This window comes from Dendrobates tinctorius, unplaced genomic scaffold (assembly GCF_039654945.1).
Source record: "Dendrobates tinctorius isolate UK_male_01 unplaced genomic scaffold, ASM3965494v1 ptg000064l, whole genome shotgun sequence".
Taxonomy (NCBI): Eukaryota; Metazoa; Chordata; class Amphibia; order Anura; family Dendrobatidae; genus Dendrobates; species Dendrobates tinctorius.
The window spans coordinates 29311816-29327377 of NW_027361732.1; the positions used below are offsets into that span (position 1 = coordinate 29311816).

General features: G+C 43.0%; 1 protein-coding gene across 1 annotated transcript in view; it reads right to left on the reverse strand.

The window, feature by feature from the left end:
- The window catches only part of DIAPH3 (diaphanous related formin 3), an 811800-nt gene that overhangs the window by 395288 nt on the left and 400950 nt on the right, over positions 1-15562 (reverse strand). Inside the window, exon 18 of the mRNA XM_073580354.1 lies at positions 4587-4679. Within this exon, the coding sequence (XP_073436455.1) occupies positions 4587-4679 (93 nt within the window). The remainder of the gene's footprint in view (positions 1-4586; positions 4680-15562) is intronic.

The following is a 15562-nucleotide window of genomic DNA, read 5'->3' on the forward strand; positions in this document are numbered from 1 at the left end:
AAAAACATTGATTTTTATCCACCCTGTTAAGCAGAGCATTTTATGAGTACAGCTAAAGAAAAAAGTGTATTTAATCTCTGTCCAAAAGCAGCAGCTTGTACTGAGCAGTGTGAGATCTCAGCAGCAGCAATGACGAGTTTGGAGCTTACAAGCAAGTTAGGTGGGCAGAGAAAGGCAATTTCAGAAGAATTATACAACCATTCTAACATAGATTTTCAAAATAAAAACAGTATTTACATAAGCCGACCACTTGTTAAATGACCACTGATCGGTTACAAGGAAGATGATCATCGGTAGTTGATCATCGGTAGTTTAATGTCTTATCAGTCAACACGAAATCTATACACACAACGATTGCTAATGCGATCATTTACATAGGGTGATTCTCTGCTGAGAACGGTGATTTTTAAGCCAGGTTGAAAATAATCACGCCCAACACTCCTTCCCTTATTATAGTCCTGTGTAAGCGGGCCTTTAACTTTAACTAGTTATAACATGGCAGTTAGACAGGGCAGGAGACAGGTAAGACAATTATATACATCTACTCCCTGTACATTTGGAGTACAACAAAAATATACCATATGCATTTGTGTAATTTATATCCTGGCCGCTGCATTCACACACATCCAAAGCCCTGGCATTAATTCTCTACACTCCATCCATATCGGCCCCTCGCTCCTTTCCTCTCCTATGTATAGCACTCACGCTCTTTTCACATTGTTAAATTGCACAGATCCAGTCAGTCCCACCATTCAACATAAGAGACGCTCTCACAAATCACTTAACCATCTGCTCACTCTTTCTATCCTCCTTCTCCTAGTCGCAGGAGACATTGCTCACAACCCTGCTCCCCCATGTTATAGAAAATCAAACCCCCCAACTGCTACACTCAGAAACCCCTCTAATCTTATTAATATTCCCTGCATGCCATCTGTCTCTCTTAATTGTGCCTTTTGGAATTCTGGCTCAGTGTGTAATAAACTCTCCTTCACTCATGACTTTTTCCTTTCTAATTCTCTTAACGAAACCTGGATCCAGCAGTCAGACACTACCACTGCTGCTCTTTCATACGGGGGACTACACTTCTCTCATACCCCAAGATCAGACAATAGAGCAGGTGGAGGCGTTGGTCTGCTCCTATCACCAAAATGTACCTTTCAGGTTATCTCTCAACTACCCTCACTAGTCTTCCCTTCTTTTGAGGTCCATGCCGTCAGACTCTACACCCCCTTTTCCATGCGAGTGGCGGTGGTGTATCGTCCTCCCGGCCCCTCCCATCAGTTCCTGGATCATTTTGCCACTTGGCTTCCACATTTTCTCTCCTGTGACATCCCTACCCTCATCATGGGAGATTTCAACATCCCCATTGCTCTTCCACTCTCCCCATCTGCTACTCACCTTTTATCTCTAACCTCCTCGCTTGCCCTTTCGCAGCTTACTAATTCTCCAACGCATGAAGACGGAAACTCCCTCGACTTGGTCTTCTCTCGGCTTTGTGCAGTGGATGATTTTGCAAACTCCCCTCTCCCGCTCTCTGACCACAATCATCTTTCATTCTCTATCAAGAACTTCCAGGCAGCTCAGGTCACCCCCACTGTTCATACTTATAGAAACATACAGGCCATTAACACCCAGAAACATATGAAGAACTTGCAGTCTTCATTGGCCCCTATCTCCTCCCTCTCATGTCCTGATTTCTGCATTGAAGCATTACAATGAAACACTTCAAAGTTCCCTGGATGAATTTGCACCCCCTATAAATAGAACACCACAACACAGACGGCGACAACCCTGGCACACCCTGCAAACACGTTTCCTGCAGCAGTGCTCCAGGTGCGCCGAACGTCTGTGGAGAAAATCCATTATAAGTTTATGCTTAGAACATACAACACTGCCCTTCACCTCTCCAAACAAACCTATTTCAACACCTTCATCACCCCTCAGTCCAGTAACCCGAAACGTCTCTGACACTTTTCATTCTCTACTCAACCCAAGAGTACAGGCCCCAACCACAGAGCTCCAAGCTGACGATCTGGCCAATTACTTCAAAGAAAAAATTGACCAGATTCGACAGGAAATTATCTCCCAGTCACCTCATACCATGCACTGTCCTCCCTCCCCCACTGCATCTAGCTCACTCTCTGATTTTGAACCAGTCACAGAAGAAGCAGGCTCCTTGCATCTTCTCGCCAAACCACTTGCACCAGTGACCCATTTCCGTCACATCTCCTCTAGTCCCTTTCCACTGCTGTCACCCCTCACCTAACTAAAATATTTAACCTCTCTCTCTCTTCTGGTATCTTTCCCTCCTTATTTAAGCATGCCATCATACATCCACTACTTAAAAAAAACCATCCCTCGACCAAAACTGGGCCGCTAACTATAGACCTGTCTCTAATCTTCCCTTCATCTCTAAACTCCTGGAACGCCTGGTCCACTCCCGTCTGATCCGCTATCTCTTTGATAACACTCTTCTCGACCCTCTCCAATCTGGTTTCCACTCTTTACACTCTACTGAAACTGCCCTCACTAAAGTCTCTAATGATCTACTAACAGCTAAATCAAATGGTCATTACTCCATGCTAATTCTCTTGGATCTCTCTGCAGCATTCGACACTGTGGATCATCAGCTCCTCCTCATTATGCTCCGCTCCATTGGCCTCAAGGACACCTTTCTCTCCTGATTCTCCTCCTATCTCTCTGACCGCTCCTTTACTGTATCTTTTGCCGGTTCCTCCTCCTCTCACCTTCCCCTTACTGTTGGGGTTCCTCAAGGATCTGTTCTAGGCCCCCTCCTCTTCTCCTTATACACTGCCCCTATTGGTCAAACAATCAGTAGATTTGGTTTCCAGTACCATCTCTATGCTGATGACACCCAATTATACGCTTCCTCTCCTGACATCACGCCAGCCTTTCTTGAAAACACCGGCGATTGTCTAAACGCTGTGTCTAACATCATGTCCTCACTATATCTGAAACTGAACTCCTTGTGTTTCCTCCCTCTACTAATGTACCTATACCCGACATTGTCATTTGTGTGTGGTTCCACTATTACTCCCCAGCAACATGCCCGCTTTCTTGGGGTCATACTTGACTCCGAGCTTTCCTTTGTCCCCCACATTCGATCACTGGCTCGCTCTTGTCATCTGCAACTCAAAAACATTTCTAGAATCCGACCTTTTCTTACTTTTGACTCTGCAAAAACTCTTACTGTTGCTGTTATTCATTCTCGTCTCGACTATTGTAACTCTCTTCTAATCGGTCTCCCTCTTACCAAACTCTCCCCTCTCCAATCTGTCTTGAATGCTGCAGCCAGGTCATATTCCTCACCAGTCATTACACCGATGCCTCTACCTTGTGCCAGTCCTTACACTGGCTACCCATCCACTCCAGAATTCAGTATAAACTTATTACCCTCACCCACAAAGCTCTCCATGGCTCAGCACCACCCTACATCTCCTCCCTTGTTTCAGTCTACCACCCTACCCCCGCCCACCATTCTGCTGATGATCTGAGGATAGCATCCTCAATAATCAGAACCTCCCACTGCCGTCTCCAAGATTTTACACATGCTGCGCCAATTCTTTGGAATGCGCTTCCCAGGTCAATACGATTAGTCCCCAATCCCCACAATTTTAAGCGTGCCCTGAAAACGCATTTATTCAGACTGGCCTATTGCCTCAACACATTAACCTAATCTATTCCTGTGTGGCACAGCCAAAAGTTTTACCATAACCCGGTTCCCCGCACCATGTTCCCACATGCTTCATGCATCCATTAGCCCTCTGCATCTGTACTGTTACACACTTAACATTATGGCTGGTCCATACAATCAGGGCAACTGTTACCACCCACCTTTCGTGTCTACCTCTTTCCTCATAGACTGTAAGCTTGCGAGCAGGGCCCTCATTCCTCTTGGTGTTTGTTATAATCTATGTGATTATTGTTATGCTGTAATGTCTATTGTCTGTACAAATCCCCTCTGAAATGTAAAGTGCTACGGAATATGTCAGCGCTATAGAAATAAAATTTGTCATTATTATTAACTTCATAAGAACTAGCAGCAGAATGTCTGCCTCTCTCCTGCTTCTCTCCATAGAACTTCATGAGCACCAATTGTCATCCCCTCTCTCAGTAAAGGGAAAGTCTGTACTTACTAAGACAGATTATGCCTGAGAATTGAGAATATTGAAAATGAAAAACCAGACCAGAAGTAAAAAGCACAATTTTCTGATAAGATATACGGTAATATGCATTTTCTTAATTTAATATGTTTTGCAAAAAAAAACAATTTAAACTATTACAATTTAAGAAATGATTTAGAAATGCACACAGTTTACATTATGAAATCTGGTGATAAGTTTAGGCAGAAACCTTAGCATTTCATTATTTTAGGATTCATATGCTTCAGGAACATGAAATTTATCTAAAAAGTTATAAAGCAGGGAATTTTCAGTCTTGAAAACTAAATTATTTTATTCTCTGTACAAATAGATATCTGTAAATTTACTGTATTATATCAGGGTTACTGTTTCTTAAACAAACATGTAGTTGTTAGTTCCTTATGACCCCATTTACATACTTACATAGATTCTGAGCAATTTTAGGCTCCAAAACTTTAAGTTCCTTTATTCGTTTCTTTGTAAACACTGGGTCATCAACTTCATCATCTTTTTTTACTAGAGACATTCAGAAAATAAAATATTTAATAGTATAAGCTACTCTGCACATGTAGAAAACAAACACCGTACAGATATATTTCTATACCCAAAAAACTATATTATAGTATGTCCATTTAATTGGATGAAAACAACAAAAATGCTTAATTCCAAAAGGGGGCGCAACAAGCTGAGAAAAAAGTTTTCAAGAAGCAATAAAGTGTAATACATAGATCAACAAAACCACTAGCTGATGAATCCCCCATAGCTCGAGCACCTCTGGCATAGCTAGGTGGCACAGCTAGGTGGCACAGCTAGGTGGCACAAAGTAGGCAGCCCGAGATTGCCGAAACCAGATAATGACCAATGCAGCCAATTTACTGGTGATCTCATACAGCCTACTTTAAGCCAGTTAATGGCATCCTCTATGTACTCCAGTGCAGAACAGCGGCAATGGAGCGATGGGTGATTCATAAATGAAGTAATAGTTGTGTGGTTAATTTATAGGATTTACTCTCTTTTGCCATATTTTGCTTAAATCTGGAAAATCCCTTTAAAATGAGACATGAACCCCGTAGCCAATTATTGATCTTAATGGTGTGTACCTTTAGGCTGTATACCTTAGATTTAGGCAAACCAAAAAAAAAATAGAAAAGAAAGTGAAGCACAAACTGTGATGCTGGCGCAACAGCTGAACAATCCGATACGTAAAGGTTCGTTATTTTATTCCATTCACTGGTCTCTACCACAATTTTTTCAATCTTGAAAAATATCCTTAAAGTGAATCTCTCAGCAGGTTTTTTCTACCTCATCTGAGACAAGCCTGATGTAGGCAAACAGAAGCTGAATCCAACAAAGTATCACTTAGATTACTGGGTGCAGCTGTTCTGACACAATCTGCGTTTTTAGAATTAGCATGGAGCACAGTTGAGAAAGCTAACCCCGCCCACTCCAGGCTCTGTATATACAATGTCTATAAACAGTGAGGTGCCTATCACAGGAAGGGGGCGTGTTGGACTACCAGGCATGTGCTGCTGTGTCCACCAATGATAAGCTCCTGGTACTAAAATAATCATTACAGGCAAACACAACCTCGGTGCTTGGTAAGAGAGGCATCGCTGAAATCTTCGCTTTACCCCCTACAGCAACCTGTCTTCAGTTTACATAGCAAAAACCTTGTTACGTCCTCCACCGGTACCAATATTTACCTGCGCGACCCCGTGCGCATCTCCCGGCGGGCACCCGCTCCACATCGCACTCCCGCACCTGCGCCCGACGCTATGCCTAGTTCCTGTGACGCGGTGGCTCCGCCCCCAACATGGCGGCACCCACCGTCTACTTCTTCCCGGCGTCTTCCCAGGTAAGACGCCTGTGTATCGTTGTGGTCTCGCTGTCCATCTGGCCAGCATTCTCTACGTTCCCAGGCCCTTTGTCTTTTCCTTGCCTGTCCTGCTTGTGTTGTCTTTGGTTGCTGCTGTGCGCACTTCTTCGCCACCGCCTTGTCCCTGTTCTTGTCTCGCCTCTAGCTCCTTCCCTTGCTTCTGTCTCTGAGGTCCTAGCTGTGTACCGGCTGCCATTGTTCTCCTAGTCCGTCTTACCTTAAGTCCTAACCTCTTTTGTTATCTCTCTTTCAGTCTCCTGCTTCTTCCAGTCCATAGTGCTCCACGTTCCTCTCCAGCTCCGTGTCTACTGTTACCCAGCTCTGCTGTCCCGCCGACTCTCCACCCTAGTCTCCCTGGTGCTCACCCAGTCGCCCCTTTGGCTCCGGCTGTCGCGGTTCCATCCCTTGTGGGCCTGCCCCTAACACTAACTGTATGGGGGGTGGCTCCACCTGGTCAGCTCGCCCGCAGGGGCTCTGGAGCCGTGGCCCAGAGGGTCCACTCCGGGTTGCGATAACTTTATCTGCCATCCTAGTACTATCCGTAACAAACCTGCTGACGGATTCCGTTTAAGCAGACTTGTGGCAATGGAGGAATCAATAATAGATGGAGTCAATATAATCAAAAATTCACAAATTACTTTAGCTGTATTTTACGACGGTCCACACAAAGTGGCTGCATTACTTCCATCAATAGAAAAATCAAGTTTTACAAAAATGATGAGACAATCTCGCATTGGAAATGGGCTTCACAAAGAGGAGACAGAGGAGAGGAGACATTGTCATAATAGTTGCAGCATCTAACCACTTTGTGTTGGACGGAACAGTCAAATATATTTGTAATAATAGCTAATCAAACTTTTTTAGTGGCTCACATACTAGGAAATGTCCGGCCAACTAATGGAAATGCTGAACAGATTTTATTTTTATTTTAGACAATATTCTTTATAGAAGAATTTCTATTTAACCTTATTGTAGATGGGATTCCACATACATAGCACATCCCAATGCTAAGAAATGGGAAATTCTTAGGCAGGATCATCCACTTCCATGTGTAACTGGTGGCAGGTAGAAGGGGAAATACTACTATCTTAGGATATTGTCTTTATAAACTGATCATCAGTGAATGTAGACGGCTAATACCAACATCAGCCTGGAAATACTCAGTCACAGCAAGTTCCTTCTGAGATACAACTAGGACTTTGAAAAGGTACAAACTGATTTTGCCGTTATCTTCCTCCACCTCTGCTAATTAGTGCGGCAGCGATCCATCCTGAACGGCTGGCGTTATAATACATTCCATAGTACAATAGAATATCTACTTCAAAATATATGTACGTACAATTTATTTAAAAGGCCATTTGCCACTATATGCACATTTTTAATAATTCAGGCTCTGTACTGCAGAATCATAGCATTCTTTATAGGATGTGCTAAAGCTGCAAGTCAAATGAGGTAATGTTACTGGAGCTATAAAGGAAAGTACACCTAAGAATTTATGTGGCCAATATCCACACTATGGACTAAGAGCAGAGTAGTTAAGTGTTCAAGAAGCATCTTATATTACAAGGCAGAGAAGGCCCAGCAGTAACACTCACAATGACATACATAACTTACAGATTTCTTCGTCTGAAGGCTGAGACTTTAATTCTTTGAATCGCAAGCAAGAGAAAGCAGAAACAAAACGTACATAAGTGTTATTCCCAAACAGTGTCCAACACGGGATGTAACACTGGCATTTTATAAAAAAAAATTAAAGGGGTGGTCCTGAGCTGCTCCCTTCTGCATCACAAATGAGAGGTGCTGATGGTGTTACTACCAGAGAGCACATGTCCAATCCTAATGAAACAGCACTAGAGCGCCCACCTCAGCACCACTCACGTCAATAAGCAACTTTGAAATCGCAGGATAACGCCATTTAGGTTTGCAGCGATAATGTAAAACCTATGATCAGGCCATGAGGCAACTCTGCCATGAAAGTTGGAAACTGGGAAGGCGAAAAATAATATATATGCACTTCACATCTTTGCTGTTCACATGTTCAGTCTTTTACTTCTTTTTTTTAACTGTTTCTCAGCTTGGAAACCATATATTGGTTGAAAGAATTAGCATTATCTGACACCAGCTCACCACTATAGTGAAAAGTACAGAGAAAGATGCCGGCAGTGGACCCGCTGCAAAAAATAGCGTCAACGCCCCCCAGAGAAGCCACTTGAGGCTTTTTCCGCAAGAGGTTTTGTCTAGAAAAACTCTTAATAAAAAAATATAAATATATTGCGTGAAAATACCCTAAGGCTGGAGCCAGACATGCGAGAAACTCGGACAAGTCTCGCATGTCAATACCCGGCACTGCTGCCGACACTCGGGAGCGGAGCGTGAGGCTGCATTTTCTATACATGCAGCTGAACGCTCCGCTCCCAAGTGCCAGCAGCAGTGTCGGGTATTGACATGCGAAACGCGACCGAGTTTCTCGCATGTGTGACCCTGGCCTTAGGGTATTTTCACTTGGGAATATTTAAGAGTGGTTTAAGACATAACTGATATTTTTCTTTTTTTTTTTACTAAACTACACTATAAAGCAAATCCATCCTTTCCTCAGGCCTCAATCTACTAAAACTCTTGTACATGCCCTCATTATCTCACGCCTTGACTACTTCAACACTCTCCTCTGTGGCCTCCCTGCTAACTCTCTTGCACCACTCCAGTCTGTCCTCAACTCTGCTGCCCGACTAATCCACCTCTCTCCTCGCTACTCCCCTGTCTCTCCCCTCTGCAAATCCCTCCACTGGCTCCCAATTCACCAACGCATCCCAGTTCAAACTACTAGCACTTAAAACAAAACACCGTGAGCACAACTAGAGGGTGGTGCTTTAGTTAGGTTCCCAAACAATATAAATACCGTAATAGGTATAAACTTAGCACTTAACTTAAGTGTAATCAAAGGAGATTTATTGTAGTATGAAGGTAAAACGTTTCTGTCAATTAATGACCTTCTTCAGTTACTACAGAGCAAAGTAATAAAATAAAATATGCAGGTATAAGAATAAACAGAAAATAAAATTGAAATTATAAGGAAAAATTTCACAAAAAAAATTAAATAATGACAAAGTATATACACTGAAAATGCATGGCCATATGAATATAATATCAAACGACGCAGATTATTCACACCAGACATCAAGCACAATTTATCCTAGGTGAGGGAGGTGAGAGAGAGGTCAGAAAAAAAAAAAACCCAATTACACCAGTGTTTTATACCCTCCCAAAGGTCCACAAGAATTTAGAGAAACCACCAGGTAGACCCATTGTGGCGTCTACAGACTCCATCCTGTCACCCATAGCAGTTTACCTAGAAAAAATACTTACTGCATTAATTAAAGAAACAAAATCCTTCATCTTAGACACGGGATCTTTTCTGAATTGTATTCAACAGCTTCAGATTATTCCACAGGGGGCACTATTGGTGACACTAGATGTAAAAGATCTCTACACCTCGATTCCCCATTCAGAAGGTATAAAATCGACATCTCGTTTGTTATCCTCCACAAATATGGATAGTGACCAAGTATCATTGTGTGTAGACTCCTTAAATTGGTACTCACCTCTAATTTTTTCCTTTTCCAGGATGATTTTTATCTCCAGATTCGGGGGACCGCAATGGGCTCCAATGTAGCACCCCCGCATGCAAATGCATATATGGCTGATTTTGAGGAGAGTACCATCTACAAAAATGAGTTATTCCTCAACCATGTCATCTTATGGAAACGTTATATTGATGACATTCTGCATTTGGGGGGGCTCATTGGAGTCCTTGCTTCTGTTCTTCAATACCTTAAACTCATCTTGGCCTGGTATTCAATTTACCATTGGACGTGACCTCTGGCACATTAATTTTTTAGATACCATTATCATCAAGGATGCCAATGGTAATCTCTCCACTGATCTATATATCAAAGAGATGGACCGCGATAGCCTCCTCCATTTCCAAAGCTTACACCCCACCTCGATCAAATGGGCAATTCCCAAATCACAATTCCAGAGAGTTAAACGCATTGTGACGGACACCAATACCAGGGACCAACGTCTTAATGAGATGACCAATATGATTGAAGAAAGGGGTTATCCAACCTCCTTTTTGAAGAAGGCTAGGGATTCCCCTATCCGGTCTCAGAAGGCAACTTCTCCCCGCATACCATTCGTGCACACCTTCCATCACTTTACATACATTCTCCATAAATCCATAAGGAAACATTGGCACCTGCTATCTACAGCCCATCCAGAGGTACCAGATTTCAAACAACCTTTTCTTCCATGTTTTAAAAGAGCACCAAATTTAAAGGATACTCTCATCAAAGCTGACATTGGCCCAAAAACCGACATACAAAAGCAACGGTTTCTACAGAGGCCCAAGATGGGTACCTTTCCGTGCCTACACTGTGTACAGTGTAATAACGTGCTCAAAGGAGACAAATTTACACATCCCTATTCAGGCAAAGAGTTTAAGATCCAGAATTTCTTTACATGTGACTCGGCTTACGTAATTTATTTGATCAAGTGCCCCTGCGGTCTTTTATATGTAGGTGAGACATCCGAGTCGATACATGATCGTATCTCAAAGCACAAATCAACAATACGATGTAAAAATCTTCTTCCCATCCCACACCAATCTCTCTGGGCCACAACATCTCTCAATTAAAGTTTCAAGTGATCGAACAGATACTACCTCCACGCCGGGGTGGCAACGGGATTTTGCATTTAAAGAAACGCGAAGCCTTTTGGATCCATACACTGGAGACAATGAGTCCAAAGGGTCTCAATAGAGAATACGAATTATCAGCTTTCCTGTAAGAATGCCTATATAGAGGGGTTTTATTACTAAGGCTGGTTTCACATTTGCGCATTTTACATGCAGTGCACGGTGCCGCTAAGCCCGCCCCATCCGGTCATCGCCTCCTACTATTGCACACGGCTGCATGCAATCTGCGCACCTTATTTTTCGCATAGGGTGCGCAGACCGTGCACAGACCGTGCGCTGGCCGTGCGCTAGTAGGATTTTGGCGTCCGCTGCGCACTTTTGAAGGTGCGCCGAGGGCGCCAAAATGCAACATGGTGCGTTCGGCGCACACCGGCGCACCTTCAAAAGTGCACAGCGCACACCAAAATCCTACTAGCGCACGGCCAGCGCACGGTCTGTGCACCCTATGCTAAAGATAGGGTGCGCAGATCGCATGCAGCCGTGTGCGATAGTAGGAGGCGATGACCGGATGGGACGGGCATGGAGCGGGGCTTAGCGGCGCCGTGCGCTGCATGTAAAATGCGCGAATGTGAAACCAGCCTAAGAACTATATTAGTTCATTTGCATGTTCTACTACATCTGCTAAGTTTTTCTTTAATTACTGTGCATTTCCATACAAGATCACTGTTGATCAGCACTATTCGTGATATGATTATGTACAGTTGTGGCCAAAAGTATTGACACCCCTGCAATTTTGTCAGATAATACTCAGTTTCTTCCTGAAAATGATTGCAAACACAAATTCTTTGGTATTATTATCTTCATTTAATTTGTCTTAAACGAAAAAACACAAAAAATTGTCCTAAAGCCAAATTGGATATAATTCCACACCAAACATAAAAAAGAGGGTGGACAAAAGTATTGGCACTGTTCGAAAAATCATGTGATGCTTCTCTAATTTGTGTAATTAACAGCACCTGTAACTTACCTGTGGCACCTAACAGGTATTGGCAATAACTAAATCAAACTTGCAGCCAGTTGACATGGATTAAAGTTGACTCAACCTCTGTCCTGTGTCCTTGTGTGTACCACATTGAGCATGGAGAAAAGAAAGAAGACCTAAGAACTGTCTGAGGACTTGAGAAACCAAATTGTGAGGAAGCATGAGCAATCTCAAGGCTACAAGTCCATGTCCAAAGACCTGAATGTTCCTGTGTCTACCGTGTGCAGTGTCATCAAGAAGTTTAAAGCCCATGGCACTGTGGCTAACCTCCCTAGATGTGGACGGAAAAGAAAAATTGACAAGAGATTTCAACGCAAGATTGTGCGGATGTTGGATCAAGAACCTCGACTAACATCCAAACAAGTTCAAGCTGCCCTGCAGTCCGAGGGTACAACAGTGTCAACCCGTACTATCCGTCGGCGTCTGAATGAAAAGGGACTGTATGGTAGGAGACCCAGGAAGACCCCACTTCTTACCCCGAGACATAAAAAAGCCAGGCTGGAGTTTGCCAAAACTTACCTGAAAAAGCCTAAAACGTTTTGGAAGAATGTTTTCTGGTCAGATGACACAAAAGTAGAGCTTTTTGGGCAAAGGCATCAACATAGAGTTTACAGGAGAAAAAAAGAGGCAAAGAACACGGCCCCTACAGTCAAACATGGCGGAGGTTCCCTGATGTTTTGGGGTTGCTTTGCTACCTCTGGCACTGGACTGCTTGACCGTGTGCATGGCATTATGAAGTCTGAAGACTACCAACAAATTTTGCAGCATAATGTAGGGCCCAGTGTGAGAAAGCTGGGTCTCCCTCAGAGGTCATGGGTCTTCCAGCAGGACAATGACCCAAAACACACTTCAAAAAGCACTAGAAAATAATTTGAGAGAAAGCACTGGAGACTTCTAAGGTGGCCAGCAATGTGTCCAGACCTGAATCCCATAGAACACCTGTGGAGAGATCTAAAAATGGCAGTTTGGAGAAGGCACCCTTCAAATATCAGGGACCTGGAGCAGTTTGCCAAAGAATGGTCTAAAATTCCAGCAGAGCATTGTAAGAAACTCATTGATGGTTACCGGAAGCGGTTGGTCGCAGTTATTTTGGCTAAAGGTTGTGCACCCAAGTATTAGGCTGAGGGTGCCAATACTTTTGTCTGGCCCATTTTTGGAGTTTTGTGTGAAATGATCAATGTTTTGCTTTTTGCTTCATTCTCTTTTGTGTTTTTTCATTTAAGACAAATTAAATGAAGATAATAATACCAAAGAATTTGTGCTTGCAATCATTTTCAGGAAGAAACGGAGTATTATCTGACAAAATTGCAGGGGTGTCAATACTTTTGGCCACAACTGTATATAAGTATGCATTTATAACATTGCTATTTTTGATCAAGTTACTAATGTTATTTTTCTTTCTCATAGAGTCGCCTATATTAATATATTGGGACCAGTCATCATTGTTATATGCATACTTTTCTTCTTTATGGAACCTCTTATCACGGTCACCCATTTGAGACTACACGAATCAGCCAAGGATATGAATAATTCCTATTTCACCATCCTCACTGTTCACCTATACAGTATGCTGCTTCCTGTATATGTCCGCCTTCACCTATAGCCGACTATAATAAACTATTCACTGCATTTAGACCTTAGTCACATTGTCTGTTATTTCCACAGCGGTCACTGCTCTCTTCCTATTTTGTCTCTATGCTCCATAGACTGATAACGCCCACAGTGATGTCATGAAAAAATACAATGCCTCAATTTTCCTCCAGCTTCCACAGCCCATAGCCTATTAGATGCCCCGACATATTTTTTTTTCTGACCTCTCTCTCACCTAGGATAAATTGTGCTTGATGTCTGGTTTAAGTAATCTGTGTCTTTTGATATTATATTCATATGGCCATGCATTTTCAGTGTATATACATTCTTTGTCATTATTGAATTTTTTGTGAAATTTTTTTGTGAAATTTTTCCTTATTTCAATTTTATTTTTATTTTCTGTTAATTCTTATACCTGCATATTTTATTTTGTTACTTTGCTCTGTAGTACTGAAGGTCATTAATTGACCGAAACGTTTTACCTTCATACTACAATAAATCTCCTTTGATTACACTTAAGTTGAGTGCCAAGTTTATACCTACAAACTACTAACACAGACCTACAAAGCCATCCACAACCTATCCCCTCCCTATATCTCTGAACTAATCTCCCAATATCTTCCCTCACGTACTCTTCGATCCTCCCAAAACCTCCTACTCTCCTCCACACTTATTCGTTCCTCACACAACCGCCTCCAAGATTTCTCCCGAATATCCCCTATCCTCTGGAATTCCATGCCTCAACACGTCCGATTATCCACCACCCTCGATCCTTCAAACGGAACCAGAAAACCCATCTTTTCAGGAAAGCTTACAGCCTGCAATGACCCGAGCCACCGCCTCATCACCACCAGAGCTGCTGCACCCCTGACCTTCTGTCTTTTCCCCGCTATCGCGTAGAATGTAAGTCCGCAAGAACAGGTTCCTCTCCCCTCTGTACTAGTCTGTCATTGTTAGTTTGTTTACTGTAAGTGATATCTGTAATTTGTATGTAACCCCTTCTCATGTACAGCACCATGGAAGTAATGGCGCTATATAAATAATAAAAAACAAAATTGCATGAAGGCATCCATTAGTGTAAACTGCTATGTGGCATTAGTCTTCTGACAGGTGTCTACTTTCAAAAAGTATAAGAATTAATTTTAATTGTGTCACGTAATTTTTTTTTACTTATCAAACTAGAAACAATTCTAGTAGTTAAAGGGATTTTGTTTTGGAAATCCTGTGTCTCCAGCCTTGCTTTCTTCACCCTCCCTGTGTCTCCAGTGCCTATTCTGTTATGCAGCGATGGCGTCACGTCCACACTGCTTCAGCCATTAATGGAGCTCAGAGGATGTACGTGGCTCTTCAACAGCTGCTGCACTCAGATACTGGCTGCAGCACGGACAACAGGATGTCGACACTGGACACAACAGACGCTAGGAGCGGTGGCAGAGACTCAGCGCTGGACTCGAGGAGGATGACTAAAGCAGAGTTTGTTTGTTGTCCTCTAGGGACAGGTATTTTCCAAAACCATAAAACCCCTTTAAAGCTTTTAGGCTGAGTTGAGATGGCTATCATGGCTGTATGCAAAGATGGGCCCCTGACGGCAAGATGCAGATGTGATTGGCTCAATGTGCTTGCCCAAGTCACGGACGGGTGCAGGAGCTGCGTTGTATTGCATGCGCGGGCTTAACACCGTCCAGACTCCAGCTTGTTGGTGCACACTACACACATTACGGCTGCTTGATTGAGTCCTAAGCCCAGTTTAGACCTGGTTAGATGATGCTTAAAAATAATTTTTAAAGTACAGCAAAGCTACTGGAGGAATTCATGGTCCCCGTTATTTACCTGTTCTTGGGAGAAGCCGGTAAGCAAATGAGATGCAAACTAGTCACGAAGTCATCTGTGAGCTACAGGAACACAGCTGGGACGCCACAGGGTAATGCAAAACTCTCCTGCGATCAGCGGTTTACACTGCCCACGGCCCTACACCAGGCAGTGGCTGCACTGGGTATCACGGCTTTGTCCAATTTGAGTAAGTCATTAATTTTAGTGAGCTGTAAAGCTCCATTAATGGGTAACTCACAGACAGCACAACATTTCAAGTACTTAAAGTGGCTGTTCCCTTCCCTTTTAATATCTCCCCAGTCTACAGTTTGCTATAAAAAAAAAAAAAAAAACACAAACAAACATGAAATACTGACCTTCCCTGGATA